General features: G+C 38.6%; 2 protein-coding genes across 3 annotated transcripts; both read right to left on the bottom strand.

Moving 5' to 3' along the window:
* Window positions 1–561: 561 nt before the first annotated feature.
* zgc:153284 (uncharacterized protein LOC751696 homolog) lies at window positions 562–1955 on the bottom strand. Its single transcript, XM_063901771.1, has 3 exons — window positions 1704–1955; window positions 1311–1478; window positions 562–784 (listed from the first exon to the last, which is right to left on the bottom strand). The coding sequence occupies exons 1-3, from the start codon at window positions 1746–1748 to the stop codon at window positions 722–724; spliced, it is 276 nt and encodes a 91-aa protein (XP_063757841.1). The 5' UTR covers window positions 1749–1955; the 3' UTR covers window positions 562–721.
* A 729-nt stretch (window positions 1956–2684) lies between these two features.
* Window positions 2685–14062, bottom strand: LOC134876696 (deleted in malignant brain tumors 1 protein-like). 2 transcript variants are annotated; one of them, XM_063901769.1, is made up of 17 exons: window positions 13905–14062; window positions 12816–12891; window positions 12589–12615; window positions 12146–12457; window positions 11058–11351; window positions 10613–10933; window positions 10024–10311; window positions 9487–9801; window positions 8395–8694; window positions 7285–7590; window positions 6702–7016; window positions 5723–6031; window positions 5320–5613; window positions 4102–4437; window positions 3902–4012; window positions 3322–3406; window positions 2685–3223 (listed from the first exon to the last, which is right to left on the bottom strand). In XM_063901769.1, the coding sequence occupies exons 2-17, from the start codon at window positions 12865–12867 to the stop codon at window positions 3079–3081; spliced, it is 3810 nt and encodes a 1269-aa protein (XP_063757839.1). In that variant the 5' UTR covers window positions 12868–12891; window positions 13905–14062; the 3' UTR covers window positions 2685–3078. The 2 variants fall into 2 exon arrangements, with proteins under 2 accessions (XP_063757839.1, XP_063757838.1); XM_063901768.1 differs by lacking the exon at window positions 13905–14062 and adding an exon at window positions 13051–13333.
* Between the last annotated feature and the right edge of the window lie 1627 nt (window positions 14063–15689).

Here is a 15689-nt window from a genome sequence, read left to right as displayed (position 1 = left end):
GTAGGTTACGAATAGGCTGCTCATTCTGCTCAGCGGCCCATTATATATATATCAAAAGACTACATCTATAATTCTACAAGTGTGAGCGACATGTTCGTATCAGCTCGATCCACCACCACTTACTATACAGTTTAGTCATTCATCTGGGTTTATATTGTAGTATTGTGGAACCTGGGGATTACATACTGACAGCCTCCCAGCAAGCACCACAGGTCTGGACAGATGTTATTGTCTGTTCATGCATGGCTCTGCAATGTAACTGTAACAGATATTTAGATTGATAGTGTTCCCACTTTTTCCACCTTTACAATTTGTTAATAAATTAGTAGCTATTTGGGACGTAGACTGTTAGACTACAAGTGGGGTTTTCTCTAAGTTTTGGGACACTTTCATATCATCTTTTGCTTTTCTAATATTACAACTGTGTGTATATAAATATGGAGTAATTCAAACGACTGTAACCTTAATTCCCCCGTAAATTTCCTGATTGATATACTTTGTACCAGACTTATACACATAGAAGAAGAAATAACATAACTTGTGTCAATAAGGGCAACAAACAAGAGTTCAAATGGTTTTTTTTAATGCATGTATACCTTAGATGTGCAACTCTAAACATTTCAGAAGACAAATATGTTTCGCTGAACATTATCAAACGTTACCAAATCAAATGGCAGTAAACTAAAATGTTAATAGTGTTGTGCAAAAATCTCCATTCCTTTTAGAGCTTGAGAAACTTCTCCAACTGTTCGTCCTCAATTGCCAACAGAAATGCGTCGTAGTTCTAAAAGAAAGAAAAAGATTTTGGGGGTCAGGGATTTAAGGGTGGAGGGGATGCAAAAAGAGAGAGAGAGATAAACATATATATATATTTCTAACCCTAATAAAATAAATACATATTGGAGAGAGATTGTGTACTGTCATTTGTACTTGTTTTAAACCTTCAAGGATCCCAGGTGCCCCCCCTCAAACTAAAAACACCTTCCTGTCATAACAAAACCTAAAGACAATGAAGAATGTTTCAATGTGTGTGTGTGTGTGTGTGTGTGTGTGTGTGTGTGTGTGTGTGTGTGTGTGTGTGTGTGTGTGTGTGTGTGTGTGTGTGTGTGTGTGTGTCTTAGGCGTAGTACTGTAAATATTTATTTAATTGCTCAGTCTACGCCCTGGGGACTACCACATTGTTTTTTCCCCTTTGCAAGTGCAGCAAGCATGTCAATTATTAACATTTCATTTTAATTCCATTGGTTCGGTTAAGGTGTTACATTGTCACTACACATTATTTTTACTTTTGGTAACTGTGTGAGACTTACCCCACAATATTCGTTCCCATTGCATATCTGAGGAGGTAGCACCTTAGGGTCATGTGCCAATTCCCTCATTAAGTCCTTGGAATTAGAATCCTGACTAATGTCTATCGATTCAAAGTCGATTTTCTTGGCGGACAGGACGTCCAAGACTTTTTGTTGTTTTTTCTTGATCTGGAAAGGATAGTATTTCATCAGTTACATAAATATAAAATTCATGTGTAGCCTTTTACTTAAAAGTTACCACAAAGTTTTGTTTGCACTATAAATTGCTTCAACGTCCATATTGAGCAGTACAGTTATACAGAAATAAAATGTGACTTTTTTTAATGAAATGTCAATCTATTACAAAAATTACTTCAAGTTTAACAATCAAACAAGTAAGACAGCATACTGTACCTCTAGAGAACCGCTCACGCTGGTATAAAACACTTTGACAGACATATCTGCTACTGTTCTAAAATTATCTAGAAAGAGAGGAGTGCAGGCAAAGAATGATCCAGTTTCCAAATGCAGGTATGTGCAACAGCAGACAAGCTATGCAGGTTTGAACATGAGTTACCTGCCTGCATGGACACACCCACTTGTGTGACTCTCCTTCTTTGATATATTGCTTCATTGCTTTTCCAAACCTGTTACTAAACTGAACCATGGTGGTACCTCTAAAGGAAATAAATGTTTGGAGTTTAATCAAATACAGAGGAAATCCAGAAGCTATAGGTTATTTTTTCAACATGAATTCACTGATTTGTTTGGCCACATGGGGGCAGCTAAACAAGCCTTAACGTAACATTGACATATTACACAATCCCTTCTTAACACAAAAAGGAAAACAAGCGCTTTTTGGGGTTGAGGTTAAACAAGATGAGCAGATTAGCATAAGATATTCTTGCATGGAGACACCCACTGCCAATCATGTTGTTCTTCTTACATCTATCATGAAACCACCAAAACACTCACAAACTACCTCCAGTGCTAGAAAATTACTAAGTATATTTACCCACTACTGAACCTAAATCTGTAGAGATACTTGTACTTAAATAATTCCAGTATATTCTTTCTTTCAACTTTCTTTCTTCTTCTACACCAAATTTCAGGGGGAAATATTGTACTTTTAGTCTATATTCTTTTTTTGCATTGAAGGACTTTTGAGTGGATTGGCATGTATGTAGGTGTAAATCATAATTAATAATGATGCTGAATACATTCATCGTGTCCAGGTTATGCTGAGGATGTTTTAATTACAATAACTGATGATGATTGTTAAAAGTATTGCTGTATTTGATAGTGCACATATCTTGGCTAGTGTTTTGGTAACATTTTCTCCCTCGTCAGCAGGGTGTAATCATTAAAACTCTGCCAAAGAGAAAGGTGCAAGCGTTGTAACAAATACATATTTATTGATCTGCCTTCATATACACCAAATAAAGCACATTACCATGAAATACAAAGACAATGTAATCAGCATCCTCCTGCAGGTCAGTTGATTAGCAGAATCTCTCAGAAACATTTAAATCACCACATGATTAAAGCAAAGAATGCAGCAGATATTTACTGAAGTGTAGATTTTCAACACAATTATTTAGTTAAAAAGGTGTAAAAACACACATAACCTGGTCTTCCTGAAAGAGCCACAGATCACCTGCTGGAAACCAGTAGTCACCGATAAACTGTGACATCATTGTACTGTAGGCTGTGGTTATAAAGATGCTGCAGACTCAGAAAGTTAAACTCCCTACTTCTGCATGGCATTATTCCTTGATGCCTTTTGTTATCAAGAAAAAACGAGTGGTTCGAGCTCATAGCACACTCTCCCAGCCAGATCTTCAGGGATCCTCTCCACAGAGTTATCACCATCAGTGTTGTTTTCTTCCTGCCCGGGACTGCGTGACTGCTCATTCACTTGGGTATTTCTGCCACTGAGGGGGACAAGGAGGAGGACAATTGCAATCAATTTAAAGTTGTTAGATCTAAAACAAAATATGTATATCTTTGTGAATAACATTAGTTTTAGGACCTTTCATAGAGTGCTCCGTTGCTCCTTTCGTCGAGATCTTCCTTTAATGCTCCTCCAAACCGGTTACTGAACTGAACCATAGTACCTGTTAAGTAAAAAAAATAAAGGTTTCTGACCTGAATCAAATACAGGGGTTCCAGATCAACTAATTTTCTAAAAATGCTTTTACTGAATTGTTTGGCCATTTGGGGGCTTTGTTTATGCATGGCTCTGCAATGTTACTGGTATAATTGTATTTAACATTTTGACTATTCCAAGAGTTCCACCAATGACTTTATTTATCTAATTATTTGGTAACATCAATGGTTAGACCGTTGGACTGTAAGTGTGGTTGTCTTTAGGTTTGGGGGTATTTTTTACAAATAAATATCATAATTAAGATGCTACAACACCCCTTAAAGCAAAAGGGAACTGTACGATTGGATTATAATTCAACACAGTAGACTAAAATGACACTATGAGAGCAGTGAAAGTGATAAAAAAAAACACTGTGAAGAGAGATGCAAAAACGTTTAATACTGAGAAGGACTGCACAGTCCAGTGTTGTACAATTCTGTTATATTAAAAGTGTGACACTCACCAGCACCCCTCCTTCTCCTTCTCCACACCAGGTAACCTATAACCCCCACAAGTACCAACACCAATAGCACACCCACAACCACTCCGGAGACCACTGAAGAGGATGAGGCCCCTGTAGGGGTCAAAAGATTATGTAGTTACCAAAGGAGAAAACTAGCCATATTAAGTCAAATAATTTCTCAAGGGCTCCTTGGGTCTTACCGGCTATAGTGACTTGGAGTGGCTTGGAGGGAACTGAACAGAAGGACTTTGAAGATATGTTTATACCGTAGATGCACCTATACTCCCCTTGGTTTTTATAATCTATTTCAGGAAATTCAAAGGTTGCCATGTAGTAGATTAAGTGGCCATGTGAAGGCACCGCTACAGTGTCATTGTTGTTGGACTTTGTCAGATAGAAGAAACCTCCAGTGTATCTGGAATGAGTAGAGCAAGTGAGCGAGAAGCTGCTCCCTTGATTGACCGATATTTTGTCAGGGCTGTAGACCACCATTGCGTAAGGAGATGACAGGGAGATGGTGGGTTTTTCCAGTTTCACTGCAGAACAGAAAGCTTTTTTTAACAACATGTGGATCACAAAACCTGTTTGCAGTCTTGCAGTCCAATCAACCCTTTTTACTAAGCCCTGCCCCATCTGCTAAAAAAAAGCCTAGTTTTGAAAACAAAATAAGCAATTTCAGAGAGAAACTGGTGGAAGGATCTGCATTTGAAAGATTTATTGGGGGTTCATTTCGCAATAAATGAGATCCTTCAGCGATAGGCTGCTGCACCCGCGGTGTCTCACGGAGAGATACCGCAGGTCCTTCCTTCCAGCAGCGGTCAGACTCTATAACCATCATGGCCCCCGGTAGACCCCTCACACATATAACAACACTGACTATAACACCCCCTGTTGTGTTAATAACTGTGCAATACATATCTGGCTGCTATACTTTTATTTTGGGGTAATTTGTAAATTGTGTGATTTTTGTATATATATTTTTTTAGTATCTTGGTGTAATATTCAGCTGTCTTTGGCTCTTTCTGCTGAAACAATGAAAATGTCCCCTCTGTGGGATGATTAAAGGTATTCTGATTCTGATTCTGAATAGTGACCGGCTTGCTGTTTATTTAACACTTAAGGCTATGCTCTGCTAATTTTTAGTTAGCCTACGTAGGTTTTTACATAGAATCGCACATATATTTACTCTCTCTGGGCAGTGAGAATGTCTATTTCAGAGACTCCAAGCACTACTGCTAACCATAAATACTCACTTAAAATCAAAACCAGACTGAAACTGATCCAAACAATGGCATGACAGGCCATATAACATATATATATATATATATTTTAATAGTCAAATGGTTATCAAACCGGGATAGATGCTGGCAGATGCAGTGCTAGGATAGGCCTGTCTGCTTTCAAGGGGGAGAACTCACCTTTGATGGAGAGATCTGCCGTTTCTCCTTGAGGAAAATAGATGACTTGATTGGGCAATTTCTTTTGATATTCACAGAAATATGACCCTTTTTGGTTGAAATTCACTGTTTGGAAGGTAAAGGTAACAGCATCATTGTCAGAGAATTTTTCCATTTTAAAGGAGTCTTCGATCCTCTTCAGGACGAATGTCCCGCCCAACCTTTCTGTTACTATACTGCATGTGATATCAACTCTGTCACCCCAGTTGACCTCTGTAGCAGGATTCAAAGTGATTTGGGGCTTCTGAAGAGCACCTGAAAAAGATAATAATTTGTAGTAAGTTTTGTAATTACAGCGTCATGTAATACCAGTTAACAGGTAATGATTTCACCCACAAATTAGAAAATGAGCCAGGCCTCTCACCTAAACAGATAACACTAGCATCTTCTCCATGTCCACAGTTATTCTGTCCAAAACCGTTATGCGGACAATGTGTGATTGCATTCTCATCGCCTGCACACTCCACATTATCCAGCCATATTGGACCAGTGCCTCTACCAAAGTGGGCATTTGTAGGAGCAGAAATTGCATGTCCACAGCCAAGCTGTCTACATACCACATCTCCACTGCTCAGTTCCCAATCATCATCACACACAGTCCCCCACTGGCCTTTGTAGAGGACCTCCACTCTACCGGAGCATTGACTTAATTCGCTGACCAACCGAACCTGTGCTGCATATAAAAATGTAATTTAGGTGAGTTCAAACGCACGGATAGTCCTTAAGTCATGCTTCATCAAACAATTCTAAAAAAAACATTTATGCATATTGTAGAACAAAAAGGGAATGTTTGTATTTTAAAAGTATTTGTGAAAATGTGAGATGCTAATTTTGACTGACGTGGAAAAAGGTTGACTTACAGAATGCGGACAAATAGAAAAATTTGAGCAATAGTTTGACATATTGGGCAATATTCTTATTTGCTTTCGTGTTAAGCGTCAGGAGGTATAAACATTACTAGAGCCAGTGGCAAGTTAGCATAGCTTAGCTTAGCATAAAAACAGGGAACCAGAAAGCCTGTCTTTGTCTAGAAAAAGTAAATAAAAAAATCTGGCAACTATAAAACTAAATAAATGATTCACAATTAGGATAAATCTGAATTGATTTAGGGAAGATGTTTTTCTCATTCTTAATTCAAAGCTTTGCTAAGCGGCTTAAATCCTCAGTTTCCTATTTAACATAGTGTCTAGTGAAAGTGTCAATCTTCTTAATTAACTCTTGACTGATTGGTGTAAAGTTGAACTATTTCTTTAAGGGATGATTAGACATTTAACGTTATCACTTGATATGGATGAACAGAAAAGGCTACATGAAAATGATTGATGCTATTATATTTTTTGTACCTGCACAGACAGTGCCAGCATCATGGTCGTGCCCACAGCTTGCTCCTCTGAAACCTTTGACCGAGCATTGGTGAAGAGATGTCACATTGTCGAAACATGAATCGCTCGCCTCCACTACTGATCCACTGCCTTGACCAAAATGTGCACTGCCTTGAGCGCTCAATGCCTCCCCACATTCAAGCTGGTCACACACCACCTGAGCTTTACTCTTGTCCCAGTCTGTGTCACACACAGTTTGCCAAATTTCACCATGACGGACCTCTACTCTGCCAGAGCACACGTCCTTACCATTAGCCAGCCGGACCTCCAAACTTCCTGTGATATGAGGTAAACTGAAATTATTATACAGTACATTCCACATAATTAAAAGTAAACAAAAAACACTTGTGACATATTTGTTGCCTACATTGCACACCATTCAGATTTGGAACACAAAACATTGAACTTTATGGACATGGGCGTAAGATTGAATGTGGAAAAAGCCTTACATTAAGTTATACAAAAAATAGGGGTTATACAACTAAAGAAAGCATAATAGAATGAATAACATTAAGTCATTTGTTTTAGAGATGTTTTTTCTTACCTGTGCAGACAACACCAGCAACTGAGGTAATGTTGCAGGTTCCGCTTTGTGGACTTTGTGCGCACTGACTCAGTGTTGACTCCAATCCATTGCAGTCGATTCGATTGATCCAGGTTTGTCCTGTGCTATGGCCATACTCAGTCATTGTAGAAATCTTATGAGCTGTCCCACAGTCAAGCTCTCTGCACACCACATTTGCATCATTCACATCCCAGGAATTACCACACACTGTCCTCCACTGGCCTTCGTCGTAAAACTCCACTCTTCCAGAACAATGATTGGATCCATTGGACAACTTCACATTGCCTGGAAATGACAGTTGTTATACGTATATGTATTTACAGTATACAGTATGTACAGTGTAACTTTGGTGTTCATTTCTATTTATGCTACATGCTACATTAGTGGTTTCCAGTGGCAAATATCTGTTGTTTTAAATAATTAATCATCAGTAACATAAAGTGTCTAATATTGCTTGAATTCCAATTGAAACAGGTGCAGTTAACCAGCCCAGGGAGCAACATTGTTAGTCATTGTACCATCTGCAATTTCAGCACTTGTACTTGTAACATACATAGTAATGAGTTTGCTTGTATCATTGCTTTGACATTTGATAATCTGGGCTGGTTGAAAATCACCGATTGTGGGTTACTCGGCAGTCCTGAATCTTATTGTAGATTAGATTAGATTAGATTCAACTTTATTGTCATTGCACAGAGTACAAGTACTAGGACAACGAAATGCAGTTTAGTATCCAACCAGAAGTGCAAGTAAAGCAGTAAAAGTGCAGAGAATGTATATACATATAAGGTAGTGATATATAAATAATAAAGGATATGAACAGCTCGAATAAGGTATGTGCAGTAGAATGTTAAACAGTAAACAGAGATGAGTTTAAGGTATGTATAAGTAAACAGCAGCAAGGTAGTGCAAATGGCATAATGTATGTAAAGTGCAGGTGAATTAAAGTGATGGTAGAGGTAAAAATTGCAGAATGAGGTAGGAAGTGAGGATTAGAAGCTGTTTCCATAAATGCCTAAAAAAGGTTCATGCTAATCTTGTTCTGAAAAATTGTACGACTTCAAATTTCAATTAAACTTCAAGTCTTACCTGAACATTTTACAGATGCCTCTTCAATGTGATCATGGCTTGCTCTTCCATGTTCTGTCAGTCTGCACTGTGAGAGAGAACTCTCTATACCATTACAACTGACCTGATACCCTCCAGGATATTCGCCATGACCGTATGATCCTGAAAGCTTGTCAGGATCCCCGCAATTCATCTCTCTGCACACCACTGTAGCTTCATTTTTTCCCCAGTTAACATTATATGCTGGTGACCATTTGGCACCATTGGAGAGCTCAACCCTGCCTGAGCACTGGTCAGTCCCATTGATCAGTCTAATAGTAGCTGGGAAGCAAAAAAGCAGAGAGTCAGCATTTTATGTACGTTTGATCTAGGTAATTCAAATTGTATGTAGCACCCTCATCTAAACAACTTCACAATCAACTTTCCTGGATGAACCGTTGTCTGGAAAATTAAGACAAAGAGACATGGAGATAGACGGATGAACAGACGGACGGACAGACAGACACAGAGAGACTCCTTTCAAGAAAGTTAAAATCATTGAATTTTTTAGGGGAAAAAATTGAATTAAGTCAAATGACCAAGAATAATCAGCAAAATACTAATATTAGGAACTTGTTCTTCGTGGAAATAGTTACACTTTTCAGCGACTGGTAGGCCTGCTCATGTGTTGGGGATGTCTTTTTACTGTTGGTTGCGCATTTTCCCCAGCAACAATATCCAGCTTGAAGTTTAACTGGACCCAACTTTAACTTGGAGTTACACTCCGTACAAGAAATTGGCATTAGTTGTTCACATAGGCATGGCCAATGGCGTGGGAATATTAGTTACCTTAAGCAGGTGGCACCTTGCATGGCAGCCCCTGACTATGTATGGATGTGTATGAATGGGTGAATGCTGACTTTAATATGTAAACATGAATGTAAAGACTCTTCGACAGTTAATTTACAATTTACCATAAAATATTGCACGGGAGCTCCCTGCAGGCTATAACTCAACGCTATTCTGTATTTTTTTCCTGTGTTATGGGTGACAGCTAAAAGCAAGCATATGAACATTGAAAATTAAAATAAAATAAATAACGTGCAAATGGCACTATAATAACCGAGACGATACCTGAGCACACCACACCCGCATCTTCAGAGTGGCCACAGTTATTTTCTCCAAGGGAGGCATGATGGCAGTGCACTAGCGATGTCTCGTTACCGATGCAGGAAACATCATCCAGCCAGATGTCTCCTTTGCCTTCACCGAAGAAGGAAGCTGATTTGGCCGTCTTAGCTGTTCCACAGTCCATGGCTCTGCAAACAACCTGAGCATCTCTGATGTCCCACTCATCATCACACACAGTTCCCCACTGCCCATCATGACGAACCTCCACTCTACCAGAGCATCGATCAGTGCCATTGACAAGCCTTAGTGGTGGATCACCTGAGGACAGGTCAACTCATGTTAAAATGACTTACAAGCTAGACTGAAATAATAAAATATTAAGCTTTGTCTGATCCGTCAGTTTAGTAGTTACTTAGTTGCCACCATTAAAATATTCACCAGTAAATAACAATAATATGTTTTTTTAACTAACCGCGTGTCCTTTGCTATTATGGTTGAACAGTGCTACAGTGCAGTGTGTACCTATTTTTTGTGTCTTACCTCCACATGAAAGAGAAACACCTTCACACATCCCGGTGTATTCTTGAAGATTGCATTTGGAGAAGGAATCCACGGTGCCAGAGCATCTACTTGTAAACCCTCTTAGGTTACTGTCACCAAAATTGAAGTTTTCTTGAAATTTTTGTGGACTACCACAGTTGAGTTCGTTACACACCACTGCAGCATCTTCACTGCCCCAGTTTTTACAAATTTTCCCCCAGCGGCCATTGACAAGGATCTCCAGCCTGCCAGAGCATTGGTCAGTCCCATTGGACAATCTGATCGAATCTTGAAAAAGCAGATAAGAAGATTTATTTCATTTAAATGTTCATGAAAAATGCAAATATTTCATAAATGACTTATAATATCTTTATAGAATTTGGTCATATTGTACTTCTTGTACGGCTAAATCTGGTTATATTTTTGCCAATTATAAAAACAGGAACAGCCAATACTTCATCAAACAGTCATACGAAAAAACAAATAATACTTTCCAGAAATGGCATACATAATCATTGCACACAAACGCAAATATTTAGGAATGCCAATTGAATTTCCATTATTAATTAGAAAAAATAAAGAGTTTTACCTGAGCATATAACACCAGCATCTTCACTGTGGTCACAGTCGTGTTCTCCAAAACCTCTGTGCGGGCATTCAGAAATGGACTTCTCATGACCAGTGCACTCAACATCGTCCAACCAAACATGATCCTGACCTCTTCCGAAAAAAGAGCTGTACTTGACAGCGATAGCAGTCCCACAATTGACCTCTCGACATGCAACAGCTGCTTCCTGCATCCCCCATTTGTCATCACAAATTGTTCCCCACTGTGCATCGTGGTAGATTTCCACACGTCCAGAGCACCCACCTTCAGAAGCACCGTTCATAAGTCGAATCATTTTGCTGTCTGTCAGGCGGGAAATACGAAATTCAAGGGTATGTTTATTCATAAGCCATCCAAAATTGTAGATTTATACAGGTGAAGTTTAACACAAAATTATTGATGTAGCTTGACCACAGGAATGACTTACTTTGACAGACAATAGTAGCATCCACACAGCTTTCCTTGCTTTCCTGAAATTTGCACTGTGAGATAGAGCTCTCATTTCCCAAACAGTTTGGTTTTAAGCCTTCCACGACATTTGCCTCTCCAAAATATAGCACTTCAGGCTGAGTGACAGGGGTGCCACAGTTAATCTCTCGGCACACCACGTCAGAGTTTAATTCAGCCCAGTCATTTCTGCACGCTCGCTTCCAGTTGCCTTCATGGTAGATTTCCACTCTGCCGGTACACCGATTGCTTCCGTTGGTTACCTTCACATGTTCTGCAAATAATGTGCATCGTTAAAAAAACGTTTGTCTATAAACCCTTTGTTTGTTGAAGAACAATCTGACATTTTGGGAAATACATGTTTGCTTCCTGGCAGAGTCATATGAGATCATTGAAATAACTTTCACATGTATTCTCACGATACGTCTGCAAAGAGGAGACAGCTAAACTTTATCATACATGGAAACAGGGTGGAGCAATTTTCAGCCAACCACCAGAAACCTAAGAACGTAACTGCTCTGTACAAAGAATATAGTTTCCCTGTGATGAAGTCCGTAACTCTGTAGCTTATGATGGTTTAGTTTAGTTCAGCTTATTTTAGTTAAACCTGACATTATAACCGCTGGTTTTTCAAAGCACTTTTGTGATCAGTTGCCAAGATAAATGCTGCGTTAGCCCCCTTTCCCACAGCTGTATTTCCCAATTTCACACAAGACTTAAAGCGCCTAGTAATGCAGAGTTTCGTAATCCCTGATCTTATGAGCTGAACTCAGTTGGCTTTGTCTGAGGTCAACAAAATCCTGAACCTTCAAAGCTCAATCTTTAACACACAATGTATTTTTTGTGTAAAAAAAGGACAATATGCCTATTTATGATCTCCAGTCTGTATGCTAAGCTAAGCTAAGGGGCTGAGCTTTACATATGCCTTGGATGTCCAACTATAGATTTAATAAAAGGGCCTTTCCTGATGAAGAAACTCATTGAGTAGCCTACTGGTCAGTTCAACATTTTAAAATATCACAAATGGGCGTATTCAAACATAAAATTATTGAACTCTTGAAGTATTACCTGAACAGATAACCCCAGCATCTTCTGAGTGGCCACAGTTATTCGTCCCAAATGATCTGTGCGGGCACTTGAGGATCGATGTCTCATGACCAGTACACTGCACATCATCCAACCAGATCGTGTTCTGGCCCTCTCCAAAAAACGCGGCTTTTTTGGCCTCAAGAGCTGTCCCGCAGTTTAACTCTCGACATACCACATTAGCGTTGGCGAGGCTCCATTGGTCATCACACACAGTTCCCCAAATGTCATTGTGGAAGACCTCCAGTCTACCAGAGCAACGTGAAGGCCCGACCAGCCTAACCTCAAGGCATTCTAGAAATGAAACATGACGGCAGAATAGTTCAAGGTTATGTCAGCATGAGCTCAGTGAAAAAAAGGTCCTTTGTTGTTGGATCAGACTATAATTAAATTTGAGGCATGACATATCAATAGAACGTACTGACCTGCAAGCAGTGGTATACTCAACAGACCTACAGCAGACACATGAGGTTTGTCATTAATATTTAAAACAATTTTGTCCAATCCAACCTCAGCCAAATTATATTAAAGGAAGAACATTTGAACAATCAATAACAGCTGTCTTTCTTAATGTTTTGAGAGCATGTGACAAAATTGTTCGAATATCACATGATTTAAGAATTCAAGAAAAAAAATAAAAGGAAGAACTTACCTACTGACAAATAAAAAGCCAAATGTCGTTTTTCAGCTGAAATGAAGATCATTGTGTCTTCAAAGTAGATCAAAAGCTGCCAAAATACAGTACAAATTGGGTATTGTTAAAAAGGTGGAAGGCCTACTTCACTGCATAATCTGTCTTCAGTTGAACAAGAGGGTTGATTTTTTGGAAGCCATCCAGTTGTTGTTTTAAACCAAAATCTTCAAATTAAATGATGTTGCCGTCTAACCTTTTAAATCCAGCAGTTGCTTATATGACCTCACAATTCTAAATAAAACGCAGATCACATCTGAAACATCCAAAAGATAGAAGCCTCGTGTACAGATTCAGTCATTGTTATGAATAAAGGGGGTTACATGGACTTGGACTGCAAACTGGAAGCATGTTGACATTTGGATCAATCATTAAAGACAGGGGATGAGCGGAGATTTCATTTAGTTTTACACAACACCTACATCGCTTTCTAAAACGACTTCATATTCAACAGGATTTATAAAAAATGTGCTGGTAAACATTAGTAGATAGTATTAGTAATATAGTGACTGATCGACACTGACTGACTTCCAGTAAATATAGAAAGGGAAATGTTGATTAAAGAGAGTCGACTCCCAATGATAGAGCTGTTCCTCCCATCTCATCACCTTATCATTCCCAGCAGTCCTTTTATGTTGAATTTGTACAAAGAACAGCCAATCAATTTCATTGTAGCAATACAGAATATCCTAAATAAACAGGCCATTTTGATGTTTATAGGCTTCATCTCAGTTCAAAATCTTATACTAGTGCAAGAAATAAAATAATAAGGTCTTTTAAGAATTTAAAGCAATTATAGATAAAATCCTGTCATTAACATGAACATCAAAACCTAATATGGTCAGTCCTAATAATTAATATGTTGGCGTTGTTATTCGAAAATGTGATCCAAGACGTGTATATGCTAAACAAAAAAGAAAACTGATCGTAACTGCCAACCCATGCTCATTATGGATAATAAATCTCATCTGTAAGGTAAAATGCATCAAACTTTGAGATTTGAATTGAGTTTTTACCCCAAATCACTGAAATATCATACTTTGTTCTTACCTTACAGAATGGGTTGTAGTATTTTGCTCATCAGAAAGAATGAAGTCAACAGATCTACGTGCACTGAGATATTTCCTTTCCATGAACGCTTGACTTGATTGAAGCAGTTCTTGTCCCGCATTTTTATTGTCAACTTGCAAACACTTCCCCTTCAGAAAGTCTCATCCTCAGTCAATTTTTTTTTTTTGTTTGCTCAGCACCTTTTATAAATCTTAAATTCCTGCAGAGGAAAGCCCCACCGTTATGTAAGTTCTCAAACTTTATTTGCATACAAAACAAGTACAAGTGAAAGGAAATCTGTGTTTATTTGGCATGTTTTCTCCTCCTAGTTCTTCTCACATGATCTTTTTATTTTTGTTCATAAGAAGATATTTTCGTGATTACACTGAGGCAGTATATCATATTGCATAACGGACTTGTCTATTCAGCATTTTAGGTTGCCTGGCTTGGCCATCTGTTTGTATAACATGTAACAAGTTTCCTTAATTTACCTCCGGTTAACCGTTACATGGATGTGTTGCAATTTCATCGAGAGTGACTTCCTCTTTATCCTGAAATATTGCCACATGCATGCTCACATACAGGCTTTATGGAAAACAATCAATTTAGGACACTGAAAATAAAGCAGCTAAATGGAATCAAGCCTTCAGGAATGATCTTATCACGAAGACGGTCTACATGAACATGATAGTGCTGATGGACGTGTCAATACTTAAGGATTAATGATGATTCTTTCACATACAACTTTAATATATTATTTAATTCATGTCTGTACTTTGTAACCTCTCCTGTATATAAACTGACAAATGTCTATTTGCAAGTAATTTGTGTAAAACCGCAATACCTGAGGGTTGGGGACCATTCACATTACCATGCAAAACAAGTCTTACAAGGGAACTGTTTGACTGTACTGCAACAGCTCAAAAACAACCTGTAAAGGTAGTTTGTGACTGGAATGTGTCTTAAGCTATAAAGGCTGTCAACCAGTATTCAACACTTGCACATTAAAGGTCCCGTTTTATATTCTTTTTCAACAATATATAACAGGTCTCAGATTTGTACAAAACGCTTCACACACTGAGGTGTTTTGCTCGAAATACCAAACAGGTCATACATTGTAGCATCCCAATTACCCCTCTGTTCCAGCCATGTTCCAAAAGGGCTGATTCTTGGCCATAGCTTTAAATGCAATTGAACTGCCACCCCCCATGAGATGTTTGGTTTAAAAAAACACAATGGTGCTCTAGGAGGAGATTCAGGTGATAAGGTGGGCAGGTGGTACCTTGATCGGTTAAGTAGCCAAAATCTGACCAGCTAATTTTCAGGCAGGTTTTTATGAGGTTTAGGACACATGTTTATGTATTAAAATACATGAAAAAGTGGATTTTGCGTAATAGGTGACCTTTAAGAGGCTTTAAAAGTAGTGAAGTGAAGACCTCCACTTTGGAACAGTTTCCCCTAATGACAGAAGTGAGGATCTTAATAGTTTGGACTGCAGGTTAAGCACATATTGATGTCTGGGTAAATCATTACATACACAGACAATTGCATCATCCTTTGATGGGAAATGACATTGCAACTCATTTGGGGGGTAGGGCCTTGAAAAGCAAGTGGCAAAAAAACTTTACCGGGATGGAGGTATTCAGTGTTTTAAATAATCAAATATAAGCCACTTAAAGTTAGTTACCACTGAACTATGTTTACTTCAGTTTCGCAACCTCTTATGAGCATTAGTCATGTAATAGCATGCCCCGCCTTATCCTGAGGCTACGTTTTCTGATATTT

The sequence above is a fragment of the Eleginops maclovinus genome, chromosome 15 (assembly GCF_036324505.1).
Source record: "Eleginops maclovinus isolate JMC-PN-2008 ecotype Puerto Natales chromosome 15, JC_Emac_rtc_rv5, whole genome shotgun sequence".
NCBI classification, from domain to species: Eukaryota; Metazoa; Chordata; class Actinopteri; order Perciformes; family Eleginopidae; genus Eleginops; species Eleginops maclovinus.
This window is presented reverse-complemented; position numbering and strand designations above follow the sequence as displayed.